This window comes from Cyprinodon tularosa, unplaced genomic scaffold (genome assembly GCF_016077235.1).
Source record: "Cyprinodon tularosa strain WSP-4 unplaced genomic scaffold, ASM1607723v1 ctg342, whole genome shotgun sequence".
NCBI classification, from domain to species: domain Eukaryota; kingdom Metazoa; phylum Chordata; class Actinopteri; order Cyprinodontiformes; family Cyprinodontidae; genus Cyprinodon; species Cyprinodon tularosa.
Window position 1 is genome coordinate 127,342 of NW_024039055.1, and position 14,280 is coordinate 141,621.

General features: G+C 35.8%; 1 protein-coding gene across 1 annotated transcript in view; it reads right to left on the minus strand.

The window, feature by feature from the left end:
* Positions 1-2,998: 2,998 nt before the first annotated feature.
* Positions 2,999-14,280, minus strand: part of smyd3 (SET and MYND domain containing 3) — a 112,704-nt gene continuing 101,422 nt past the window's right edge. The window contains exons 11-12 of the mRNA XM_038294637.1: positions 3,623-3,731; positions 2,999-3,396 (exon numbers count right to left, since the gene is read on the minus strand). Of these exons, the coding sequence (XP_038150565.1) occupies positions 3,280-3,396; positions 3,623-3,731 (226 nt within the window). The 3' untranslated portion in view covers positions 2,999-3,279. The remainder of the gene's footprint in view (positions 3,397-3,622; positions 3,732-14,280) is intronic.

Here is a 14,280-nt window from a genome sequence, read left to right on the forward strand (position 1 = left end):
CAGACGAATCTGGCCTTTGCAGGACACAGCTATTGTCATGGTTTTGTTCAAGTTTTATCTCTGACTTTTCATTGGTCTTATTTTTTACTCTTGTTTTCTAGGTATTTTTGATTGTATTCGAGTTCTTAGATATTTCCAGTTTGCCCTTTTGTGTCAGTGTCCTTTTCCCTAGCTCCCTTCTCCCCTCTGTTCACACCTGCTCCCAATCTGCTAATTAGCCTGGTCTTTGTCTCTCCCATTTATTCTCCTCCTGTTCAGTCATTCTTTGCTGGTTTGTCATCATTTCTTTGCCCCCCTTGTTTTGAGTATTCCTGGCCTTCAGTATTTTAGTGGATTTATGTTTTGGATTGTTGCTTCTGTTGAACCTTCAAGAAATCTCCTTCAGCTTTAGTCTGCATTTGGGTCCTGTCAAACCAGCTCCAGTGTGACAGTTTTAGATGGTCAGTAGACAAGCAGATATATATCAGAATCCTTTGCAAGAGCTCTCCTTGCAAAGAATCATGGGATTTGGGTTCAGTTAAGTGAGTTCAATATGGGGTGAGAAGCTAATTTCCATATTCTTATGCTTTTTTAAGATAGCAAACTACTAATTATTTTTCTATTCCTTTTCTGGCATAGTTCTACAATTCTCTCAACTATTTAGGCAAGTTGATTACAACCACTGATGGTGGTATAATTATTAGCAAATCACATGATGTCATAAGGCTCAGATAATTGGACCCAGAATTGAGACGAGAAAGACAGTGATAACTTCAAAAGCGTCCATTACAAAGCTGCGTGCGGTCACTCATCAGCTGGGGCAGGATCTCTGGATACGCTGCAGGAATGTAGGCACAGATCAATGACTTCTGAAACTCCAACAGGAAACTACAATGAGCTTGAAAGTCACCAACCTGGCAAAATTCAGTCTGTGCGCAGAAGGAGGGAAGTCCAGAGGAGCAGGAACCCGCAGCTTGTAACTGAGCCAGCGACTGAGATCCAGGAGGAAAGAGGAGCAGCAGCAGCCAGAGCACAGAGAGGCAACAAAGGATACAGAAGGGATAATCCAAGCTGTGGTCAGAAGACAGGTCCAGGGTCGGCAACAGGTGAAGTCCAGGTAAATCCAGAAACACAGAACAGGCAAAACAGAGCAGAACAGGGGCGGCCAAAACTCAAAAGCCCGGGGGCAGAAATGGGTCAAGATGAGGCAGAACAAACAAACACAGAAAACACTAGACTTAGACTTGCTGGAAGCTCAAATAATCCGGCACCATGGGCTGGGAACTGGTGGCATAAATAGGAGAACAAACAGATGGATCTGATAAGAGATAATTAGGCCGGGGAGGAGCAAAGCAGATAGAAGAGAAAGAGTAAAACCCAGCCTATGGTGCCAAGATCATGACACATGAAGTATTTGAGGGCAGTTTGAACACAATTTCTCAGGACACCATTTGGAAATTAGAGCCTCTTAATACAATCAGTGTCTAATGTGAATATTCTGTAAATACTGTTCTTTAATATGCACAGTCAAAAAGGAGGAGAAAGTACAATCATGTTTACTTAAAGCTACACTGCGTAATTTTCAGTGACATCTAACGTCCAGACTGCAGACCGCAGCAACATGAACATCTCCCCCCCACCGCTTCTCCCCCCCCAACAGTACGGCGAGCGTTACGGGACAAAATGTCTTCCACGACGTCCGCATCACCTACCTTCTCAAGTGATGAGGTTTGTTTACGTAGATAATTTTACAGATAGTATTTCATTAGTCTGTGTGTTCAGTACCGTCTCAGTTCATCTCTCTCAACTTGCCGTAGTTACTTTTGAGCGTAATGGGCGATCTCGCAATCGCTAGTTTGTTGGCTCTGCGCTGCCGTAGCGCAAAGATGTCTGCCTCCATGGCTGCGAGACCCGCTCCTATGTAATTATAAATAACGAATTCTAAGGCAACGCAAATATTAAGGTTAAGAGGCTGAGCTCGTAGATGATGATAAATAACATAGTTATGTATAATATATTACATTTCTGACTGTATATCCCTGAAATTATTACACACTGTAGCTTTAAGTTTTAACAATTGTTAAAATCAATTAGGAATCATTATTACATACCGACTAAATGTTATAATCTGAGTGTAGAAAAAGCTGAACATCAAAAAATCAAAGACAAAAGGAGCCGTTTGAATGCTTTTTTTTAAAAGATTGCAGCAATTAATTAAATAAAAGATTTTGTTATAAGATGGCCGATAAGTGAGGGAAACCTGTGGCATGCAAGACCATGTGCTCTATATCATTTGGAAGCTTCACCAAAAGATCTTTACAAAAATGAGTTTTTTAAATCTGAAGACGACAGAGGAAGTAAGCTGTGCTGGGTTAAAAAAAAGCACTACTTCTATAAAGAAATATTCAGTAATTCAAAGATAGATCTCAAGCATTCAAAGTAATCAAATACTATTCATCATCGGTCACTTTCTGCTAATTTCAACTTTCTGGTTACCAGAATTTGGATGAATAGGATCCCTCTTCTGGCCCATGAGCTGGAAATTTTCCTTGTCTGATTACTTTCCACAGATGGTGGTCTTTAATGAAGAAATCTGGCCCCTTCTTGACCTTCAGGAATCAACCTGCAGATTGTTGCTGTTTCCCAAAAAAGCTCATTGCTGAAGTCATGTGGCTCCAGAGAGAAAGTCTTCCAGGCATTTGCTGCTAGTGACAGTAAAACAGAGACAGATGGCTGCAGATCTGCAAATGGACCTTGGGCAACGGATGTGAAAAGGCTTCTTTGGATGCAGATTTAATCTTTTTGTCAGAACAGACACATTTGGTTCAATGATATTTGTGTTCCTAGAGAGTGTACTTTATTTTTTGGATGTTATCCGATGGGCTTACAGTGTATTCCCTTAAAAAGGATGATCAGGTCTGACTGACTGTGTGTGAAGTTCTCAAAGGATTTTATGATTACTGTCACACATTTGATTGGTTCTATTTTATCCTGGTGAAATAAACTCAGAAGCCATTCATACCAGAAAGTTTTTAATGAAGAGGTAATAAAGAGCTCACATGACTGTAAAAACAACATTTAAAGCAATTACAGCAGTAAACCAGAGCATCTGAAAGTTGAACTAATAGTTCCAAATTTTAAAACAACTGAATGCAGTTTAAACAGACATTTGTAGTTTCAGGCTTGAGACTGTAACTGTGGAAGGTAAAAATTGGTCAGTGTTCAAAAGATAGCTACTTTCCTTATCTGCAATCTATGTTACAGATAATGGATTATATTGTGATTAGTCCTTGGTCTGTCTTAATGTCTGCCAGACAACTGCTTCTTGATCTCATGATGACATTCCTCCATCCTCATGTTCAGGTCGGTGGTCAGGGGGTGATCATCACCATGAGTGATTCTCATTATTTTAAAGGCCTGGTGAAAAAAAGGTATAATGATGTTTATATTTAATATTGAGTAAATGCATTTCTACAAAAAATATTACTATAACTCAAAGATAAATTCTTCAGTGCATAATTTTTGGCTTTGGATTTTCTAATGATTTGACTTGACTGTAATAAAAGGTACAAGTAATAAAAAATTCCAAAAAAAGAGCAGAATGGATTAATTCTGTACCATCAGGACTCTTTTTTTTTATTACCTCTTTAAATGTGTCTAAAGCCTCCTGAGTGTGCTCCAGGTAATGCTGCAGCTTTCCAACTCTCATCAGCTGGATTCCATGTACAGGATGTGGATCAGGGTAGTATAACCTATTGACAAAAAACAAAGAGGAAATTCAACATAATTCATCTTTTCTTTCTGAAAGCAGATCAGTTATCTTTATATTCTTATACTTTAGGTTATCTCTCTCTGTCTCTAATGAATAGAAGACATTTTGTGTTTAATTGGAAATGCAAATCTAATTGGCCCCAATCAACAGTGCTGTCCACCTGAGACCTCCCCTGCAGAGCTGCTTCTACGAGTCGGCAAACCCTGACGCTTGGTCAGGGAAAAAAGGTTTTAAACAGAAGCAGACGAAAAGTGTTTTGTGCACAAAAAAAATCCAACATGTTTTATATATAAAATAATTTATTCTGCATGATTAGCTAGTTCACCCAGATGTTTAGTGTTTAAGCTTTTTCTATAACCTTCTAAAAAATGTGTTGATCCAGCTTTCACTGCGTTCCAGGTAGCAAGTATCGACTATAGTAAAATATATTTTTCACATAAAATTTTCTTTTTTTACATACTTTGCTTTTATTGCAAGAAAGAGTTTAACGTTTTAGAAAAATACAATAACAAAGAAAGATGATTCAAGAAATTATAAATTAAGAGAAAGGAAAATAGGCTTTACAAAGGGGCAAGTCAGATCGACAAACAATATCAATTTTCTAAATATCAAATGTTCCCGCTTTATACAACATTTAAATACCATTTTTACCAAAGAGCATAACTTTTTTCTTTTTGAAGTCGCAGGTTCAACTTTCAAGCCATTTCATACTGTGAATATCATTGACTATTGAGGTGCATTGGTTAATTGTGGGAGGCTCCTTTTTCAACCAGTGCCAGGAAAACAAAATAACTTTTTCATGAGATTCCAAAGATTTACATCCTAACTGGATAGATGGAAAAAGAAAAAAACAATAATATTATAATATTCAAAGGTCTATGTGACTTATCATCTGGGCCTTTATCCAAATCTACAGTAAAATAACGAAATGAGGTTCTGATTTAGAGCCCCACTCCAACAGAATGCCACTCTGGGTCTCTCAGCAAGACCCTTAACCCCACACTGCCCCCCTTGGCGCCCCACGATGACAGCCCACTGCTCCCAAAGGGGATGGGTTTAATGCAGTGGCAAATTTCTCCAATGCAAGATCAATAAAGTTCAATTATTATAAAGAAACAATTATTCTGGGTATAATATGGGGATTCCTTTGGGAGATATTAAAGAAAGCTTTGCGCGTCTTTATTTTAAACTGAAAGAAATAAAACACGGAAAGCAAGTGTAGCGCTGGCACAGGCACCTAGCTACGCGAGCATAAAGACGGATTTGTGTGCGAGCACAGCTGGCCGTGAACAGTTTGTCAGGGTCGAGTGTGCACCAGACATGCACTGCACGTTTGTGTGAGATCGGAGCACAGCAGACCAGTCTCACTGCACGCTCAGATTGGTAACAGTTTACTGAGGCATAGCATTTATATAAATATCATTACAACAACTATGTGCTTTTGGTGTATAGAATACACTTTACCAAATAATGGGTAATGAGGTTTAAGGTTTTTGTAAAGTGTAGGCACTTTCAGCCAATCAGATCTAAAGCTGTGCACTTAGATTAAAAAAGGGCCAATTCATCCAAAGAGGAATTTGGGTTTTAATAAAAAAAAAAAAAAAAAAGAAATAAAGCACTTATAAAACAGAGAAGCTGATTGGGGCAGGAATATCTCTGGTTTGTGTTGCTTCAAGGATTGCTGCAGTTTAATAAACTGAAGGAGTAAAATGAATGTTGGTTAAAAAACCTGCCTTTAGCAAACTATACTTTTCTATTCTTTGTCCATCCCTTGCATTAGTCCGACCTTAAAAGAAGTCCTTTCCTTTCTGTTAAAATAAAATAAACTGCAAAGGCCAGAACCTGAATGGTGTGTTACTCCGTGGCTTCTCTGTTTTTTTTTTTTTTTTTTTACTCTCAATGCTAATTACCCATTTGTTCACATTGGCAGGGTCAACTAAACCACCAACTGACAAGCTGCCCAATTACAGAGCTGAACCTCAGTCGTGTGGTTAAAAGCAAATATTCAAGTAGATAATTCAGATTGTAATCCAAAAGCATTATTCCTCTCAAAATAATATGCTCCAATATTAATTTAATTATCAATCAGTTGATTCAGGCTTCCACAAAATGTAAACATGCACACAAGGAGCGCATTCTAATTAGATTTAGTTTTTGCCTATGCAGTTGACATGCAATTAAAATACTTTAATTAACTTGCGATCACATGACTTTTCATCTAATTTCTCGTCCTGTGAAAATAAACTGAGCAGAAATTCAGAAAACTAGTTAAAAAATCATAGCTTTTGGCAAAAAGAGAGAAAGAGGGAGAGAAAGAGAGGGCAAGAAACAGAAATTAATAGTTGAGGAAAAGAGTAACATTTTAAGGCGAATGTAGTGGAACTAATGAGACGCTTGTTTAGAGCACAAAGATCCACACCCTGCTGTTTTAGAGGAGCAAAACACAGAATGCCTTACTAAGGAGAAAATGTAGGAGGGGGAAACCAAAACCATAAAGTTATATCTTATATTGCCAGACATCATTTTTTTCTATTATTTTTTCGAGAAGTAATCAAACTTTAAACCGCTCTGGTTTTATCAGAATGATAAAACAGGAATAATGAACGTTTCAGCACTCACTTTGTTCCCCCAAAACAATAAACAGTGTTAACACTAGATACGGTCTCATGGGCCAACGAAAGCAAACATGAACCAGTAATCCATTTTATTAGTTCTTATTTCAGTGAGTTACATTTTCACTGTAAATCGAAGGAAAGCTAATTTATTAAGTTTTAAGTTTTTATGTGATATGCCAACAATAAGGAAAGCGTAATAGAAAATAGAATAAAGATGTTTCTGTTGGAAAGTGTTAATTTTTTCAATACTCCCCTCATACACACAGACTCTCTACTCTCTACTCTAATGGCCCTAAACAGAATGTAGTTCAATCAATAGCGAGTTTACCCAAACCATTAAAAAAAAACTTCAGCAGCAGAGGTTCTTTCCAGCAGAACAAGTAGCCTAAACATACATAGAACTACAACAGCATGGTTTAGAACAGGGCTGCAACTAACGATTATTTTGCAAATCGATTAGTCTATTGATTAATATTTTGATTAATTGATTAATAATCAGAGAGCCAAAGGTTCCGTAAAGAAGATTTATTTATGAAATTAAACTGAGTGAAACTGAAACTTTTCCACTTGAGGACTTCTGGATAGAGGTTACTGACAGGAGGAAAAAATGTTATTTTATCTTAAATCCAAAATGTTTATTTGTTGTTGTTTTTTTACAATTTTGACACAATTACTGCTCTAATTGGGTTGCTCTGTCAGCTAAAGACACAATTTAGAGTCTCTATACTCCAGTTATAACAACTGTAACAATATGATTACTAGATTAGTTGATGATTATTTCAGTACTCGATTCATCACAATTGATTCGATTAATTGTTTCAGTCCGAGTTTAGATTAAAGTATGCTAATTTTCTATAATGGCCCAGGTCAAAGTTTAACCAAAATCTAACAGCAAGCCTCTGGCTATACTTCAAGGTTTTTTTCGTCTTCATAAATATACACTGCTTTAGGATGACTGAAATGCCTTTGCAGCTTTTTTAGTTTTGTAGTAATAACGGGGTAAAAAATACCAGACTGATTTCGACGGCCCGAAAGAGAGACAAACATGTTAGAAAACTTGACAAAATTAAAAGCAGAAAAAAAAATAAAAAGAAAACTTGACTTAAGAGCCCCATTCGTTTCCTAACTTTGTGACTGTTGGTGTGACTTCCACCTTAATTTACATGAAACATGTTTGTTTCCTGCAGGGAATTGAGTAGCAGCACAGAGGTGAGAGCCTGCATTTATATTAGTCCACAGGCAGATTTCCAAAGACCGACATGCTGAACTTGGCTGGTCTACTGAAGCCTCTGCTGATACAGAAATGTCAGGCCATGATGTATATTCATAATCCAGCTGAATGTTAATGAACAGCAGATTACATTTTTTCTGGTGTTTTAGTTCTGCCCCGAGAAAACCTCAGCTACTGTAGATGTTACAATTCATGTTTACACAGAGGCAGAAGGGGAACAATAAATAAAAGGAAACAGAGACACAGAATTCTACAACATGACATTACCTTAACTCTATACAGGAAATCCATACTTGTATATCTGCATGTTTTTACAAATACAGGTTCATGCATGGAATTGAATATTCGTGATTCATGGAAGCCTGTATGAGAGCATCTCTGCTTGTAAAGCATGTGCAAAATGGTAACGGTCGATGAGCCTGGCTTGCACAGCCTGCAGCAGGTGTCCATTTTTCGCAGGGAATAACCTCTCTATACATCACAGGCTTGGAAATAAAAATTTAAAAAGGACGTGAGCGAGTGAAAGAAGAAAGGAATGTAGAGTGAGAGGAAGGAGAGGAGAAAGAGAGACATGGAGAGCTCCTGCAGCAATCTTTCTTCCCTGCTATCTGAGGAGCCCAGAGAAAGAGATGGAGTTTCCTCCTCCCACTCTTCTTTCATTTTCGTTCATTTTTGTCTCCCCTCATTGCATACAGATTATTTAGTTTCACTGGTTTACTTACTGTTCCATTTTCTATTCAATACTCCCTTTGTATATCTTTCTATGTATGGTAGCACTTTCCTTCTGCTATTTTAAAACAGATGAGTTCTAAGCCTGATCTATCTGTGTTCTTTAGGGTTATTTTCTTTCAAGGTTAACCTCATATTTGCTCCCCAAAACGTGACAGTTCAGGTCAGAGATTTTATTAAATAAATTCACTCGTTTTCATTAAACCAAAAAGGGCTTGGAAAATTTTAAATCATCCTCCACCTACCCTTTTAGTTAATAATCTCTCAAGTTTAATCTTTGAAAGACAAACAATATCTCACTTCTTCTTTTCCCATTTCCCCGAACTTTTAAAAGTCCTCATCAATCCATGGATTGGTTTTTAATTTGTTCAGTAATGTTTTGGGGGTAATTTCCTATTTAGAATCAGTTTAGTGCTTTTACGTCAAGGTCATTTTGCCCTGCACAATACTTTCATCCAAAAAGCAGTGCATCAATATATAACTGATATCTGTTTCATGCTGATTATAGACAGAACAGTAAAAAACATTATCAAACATTAAAAAAAATAAAAAATCTTTAGGCATTAAGCAACCAAAAAAATTTGTTTTTGCAATAGTATTTGAAAGAAAAGGCTCTGTTTAGATGAAAACTGAATAGTTCTTTGGCCTAAACTCAAAACGTAAACAACACACCACCCTGAATAAAACAGGCCCACAGTAGAACATGGTGGTGGCACCAACATGCTTGGGGGAGGCCTATCATTCCAAAGAAGAAGAAAAAGGTGAGAGATCATGAGAGGATGGAAAGAGATAAATGCAAGGAAATCTGGGAAGAAAACCTTAAAGGGTGCAGAAGATTTGAGATTAGAAAAGGTTTAGGTGAATGATTCACCAATTTGTGTCTCTGCTCCAGGATAGGTCTTCTAAATGACTGTATTACCTGCTCAGCAAACTATCAAGCACTAAAGAAGCCTATTAACCTCCCATTCATTTAGGTTAGCACTGAAAGATTAGCCAAAACATGCAGAGAACAAATGATTTAAATTAGAAAAAAAAAACAGGTGTCGACTGTCCAATTCAAGATCCAAATCTAAATCCAATTGAGAAATTGTTGCAAGACATGAGTATGCCAATCATGTCCCCACACTTTCCAATATGACTGAGCTTGAACTTTACTGGAATGAGTAACGGGAAGAATTCCTGTTTCTAAACGTGCTAAACTAGAAGAGAATTACCCGCAATCAATTGCAAAAGTAATAGTTACTTTTCATTAACCAAATAGTAATAGCACATGAATACATTTGCAGAATTATTTGTCAATAATAAGCACAAAAATGATTTCTTATTCATATTGCAATAAATTGTTTCTTTTTATTTTATGATATTTAAATTTAAAACCCTTTAAAATACTTCTTTAAAAGCCACAGGGCTGTTTTCGCTACATTAGGGAAACTTAATGGTTAAAAACAACAAACCTTGGGATAAAACTGCATAAATATTACAGAATGCCAACATCAGGCGGAATAGTCAACTAGTATGATATACAACTAAAGGACATAAAGGTTTTTTATAGGTTTCTTAAAAAAAGTATTTTTTACAATACATTCAATAGCTGCAGAGATTTTCTTTCAAAACAATTAAAATTATGAACAATTTTAAATTAAAAGACAGAGCTCTGTATTTTTTTATTTGAAAATATACAAAGTAATAATTACTATTTACTTCTGACTGTGGCTAAGGTATTGTAAAAACATATTTTCACAGCAAATTCAAAAATTAGATGAGCAAAGTTTGTTAAAAGTTAAAAGTCAGACTAGCAAACACAAAAATGAGACAAACAACACATGCAAAGGTAAAATGCAGCAACTAGCAAAAAAACTGCTAGTTTGGAAAAGCTGCAATCACAGACAATAGATAGAAGCAAAGTGGAAACATGCTGCACACAAAGCCCAATGCAAATACATAAATGATACTGACACAAAAACACACAAAATGCATGCAAAGGGAAAAATGCAGGAACTAGCAAAAACTGCAAGTTCAGAAAAGCTTCCACCTAACCCAAATAATGGAAGAGCTCCAGACAAAAGTACATTTTGCTTCGGTTCTTTTAGCATCCAGTTATTCCTTTACAAAGTTTGTTTCCATTAGCTTTTTATTGTGTTTATTTTTAAGTATAACATTAGAAAAGCTTGAATGAAATGACACAATCTGAAAAAAAATCCTTCAAATTGACAAAAAAAAAGTTTTTCCTCTTGCTTAATGTGGTTTTTTGGCTTTTGCAAAAAGGATTTATGAGCAAAACAGGAGAGGTAAACAGTTTTTTTTTTAATCAGCGCTGAGGTAGCGAATCTCTTTACCTCACATGACCAATCAGCTCTTTCTGCTGGGTCAGATCTAGATGGCAGCCTCTACTTCCTGTTTATTACAGCCATACGGGACAACGTAATGGGGATGACGTATGAGGACATTATACCATGTTGCTTGGTTAATTCACTTTTAACCAAATGCAAATGCCGCAAATTCACATTTCCTTTTTAACTTTTATAAGTTTGCTTGAAATTCGAATGTTAGTTGGATGTAAATGCCTGCTGAGGGTCTGGTCTAACTTTAGGCGGTAACCGTCTCTTTGTGTGTGTATATATATATATATATATATATATATATATATATATATATATATATATATACACACATACTTACATACACATACACACACACATATGTATTTATATTTTATTTACACTTAGAGCAGCAATTTTTTTAATATGAGAAAAACATGTTGGAGAAGGCATAAAAAAGTATAAGACGATACCGAAAGAAATGACTGACTTTCCACAGAGACAATGTTAATGTGGAAGGGGACCATAAAGCCTAGTTGGGTATATTGCAATTTTCAGCCTCCGTGAAGAAAAATGGGAAATTGAAAAACAGGAAAACTAAGATTTTAGCTCCCAGGGTCACACTACAAACACTAGAACCCAATCTTCCTTTGGCTTTGCCTTGCTTCTATGAGAAGCACTTTTCATATTATCCAGATCCCCTTATTCTCACCACCATCTTTCTTTTTATTCTGACGCTTACAGTCTGGTTATTTATTTATAAGCTGCGTTGTGGCTTCTCTCCTGTGGCTTGCTGCTGCTGGTGTGAGCCTAGCTGCGCCACTGGAGCTCTGCCCTTCACACAAGATCAATTAGTCTCACACTCACAAAGAAAAGTGCATTAGAGGTGTAGCACTGAGAGAACATACTGCACTGCAGGAACAAGGATGCTGAGGTGTGTGAGGCTCGTACAAACCTAATCAGACAATGTTGAAGTAGTTCACGGTTTCCTCCGATCGAAACTTTAACGATCCAGATAAAAATGCTTCTCTTTCTTTGTTTTTTTTAAAGAGAAAAAAATATAAGGTAGAGCCAGAAAATCTAAAAACATAATTTTAATTATTTTTCAAGGGGGTTGGTAATTTTAAAAGTATTGTGCTAACTGGTTCTTTAGAGGCACGCCTTCTAAAAACAGACAGAAATTTCTATAAAGCAAGTAAAATAAGTGTGTAATATGTTTTTGTAATAATTGAATTTAATAAAATTCACAGTAGATGTTATGCACAACCAATGTAATCCATACATACAAAGAAAACAAAACAAAAGTCTCCAAAGAATTTGCAAGTTAGGATAGCAATAACAGTAAAACATTATGTATTGCCCTTTGACCAGTGGTGGGCGTTCAGGGCCCTTAAAGCATTCACTGCCAGTGGCGCCACCAGGGGTGGCTCCCTTTTTTCATTCAGATGAATTATTCCAGTACAATAATGTCTGAGACAGTGCAGACCAATTTATCCCTTACTGAAAACCTGTTTCTGTGTGTTGTTTTCTTGTTGAAGTGCAGAACCGTTCTTCATTCTAACATGGTTTGTTCAATAACCTCCCAAGAGTTTAGCTGTGGCCTCATCTGACAAAACTATGTTCTCCTGATATTGCACTGGTTTGTCCAAATTTGCAAAAAACCTAGCCAACTTAAATTAGATTTTCCTTCACCAGTGGAGTCTTGCACAGTGAGCAATGCATTGCTGTTCATTGCTTAAATATTTTAGATAAAGACTGTCATTTACAGTTTAAAGTTCTTGGAAAGATCACGAGTGTTCTGCAGATGTCTGCAAATAATATCATGAGGAATTCCTGAGGGGGTCACTGTTTATGGTAAAATCATAGGCTTTCCCCCCATATTATGCCTCAATGAGGCTTTTACAGGTTTAGAAAAGCAATCTTTCTCATGTTTACATTGAAAGTTGGATGTTTAGCAAGAGTAAGACTAACTAACAAGTGTACCACTCTGGGCAATACTTAAGCAAAGAACCCCGTTTTTCATATAATAATTATAATAATAATAATAATAATATTAATACTACTACTACTACTAATAATAATAATAATAATAATAATAATAATAATAATAATAATAAACTTTATGTGTTGCTTTAGATTCCAACAAAATTTTTACTTTGCATTTAACCATTAAATTTTTAACATTAGATATGTACCTGCTCTGTACCTGATCAAATAGGCTTATTTCATTTCTGTAAAAGGAAAAAAACCGAACCAAAAATAGACCTCTTAAACTGGACTGTGTCAAAAAACAAAAAATAATTAACATTTATTAATATCAGACAAAAAAAGAACCTAGTGAACGTTTTAGACAAATGAACTATGAGGGAATTTAGGTGAGCTCTGTATAAGTTTAGTCCAACAGGTACAGAGAACAGAATTATGCTCAAACCCACGAAGTCTCTCTGGTGGAAATCTTTCTCATTCTAGGATTGTTCAACAGTTAGAATGCTGTAATAAAAAAATAGCAAAAAAAAAGGGGGGGGGACACAAGGCTTTTCTTTTAATTTTTGATAGCAAGGAGAGAAACTTCAAGTAGGAATTTAACAGCCAGGCGATGGAGGAAAATGTATGTTTGTGAACATTATCAGTTTAGAGGATGCTTTCTTTTACTGTGGGTTTTTACTTTTGTATCCTCTGTCAGTAGAAATACTTTGCAGCTGTTCTCATCAATCACTTAAATAAACATATCTCTCTAAACATTTCACAAACATGTTTACCTGAACTGAGCAAGCAGTGCTTACTTAAACTTACATTTTATTTTCATGATTTGAGAGAAAATTCAAATCATTTGGCAAAATCTAAAGTAGTTCAACTGAGATTAGCTCTAAAGGGATATTAGTTATGCAGTATAGTCCAATAGAATGGCTTTTGGCTTCTGATAAAGCTCTTTAAGATAAAATATCTTTTGAAACATAAGAGATAACTGTACTAAAATAGCTTTCATTGGTCTGATGGAATATTCTAATTTCAACTGTAGTGTTTCCATTAGCTGTACAAGGAAAACAAACACAATTAGCAAAATAAATGTTTAAACCATCATTCTATGTAATTAATTTATATAGTGTAATTCACTTAGTAAATGAAAAACTAAAACATAATATTTCAGTATCATAATTTATATATTTGCATTGTACTCATTTGCATTGTACTCACATATATTATTATATTAATATATATCTTATATTTATATATAAATACATAGATATTTACCTTCAGAAATATATATAATAATCTTTGTTTGTCAGTTTCTAAATCCTGATTCTTTTCTCATCTTTTTATGCTTCCCATCAGTAACAGGATGCAATGATCCAAGGAAGCAGCTGAATGAATAAGGTTAAGGGAATTTAACAAACCAAGACATCATTTCTCAGGAGCTGTCTTTTTGAGTTGACGTCTATTACTTATGAGGTGTGGCACTGCTCCGTCATCTCTCAGCTGTATTGTTACTATATTTTATGATATCTATCTCTGAGCAGAGCGGTGTGAAAACATATAGAATTACTTTTAGTTCAATTTAGCGTATGAGCCCATGAGTCATGTTACATGTTGAAAGGACTCCCTCGTAGCCTTTCCTATTATTACTTTTCCTACAGA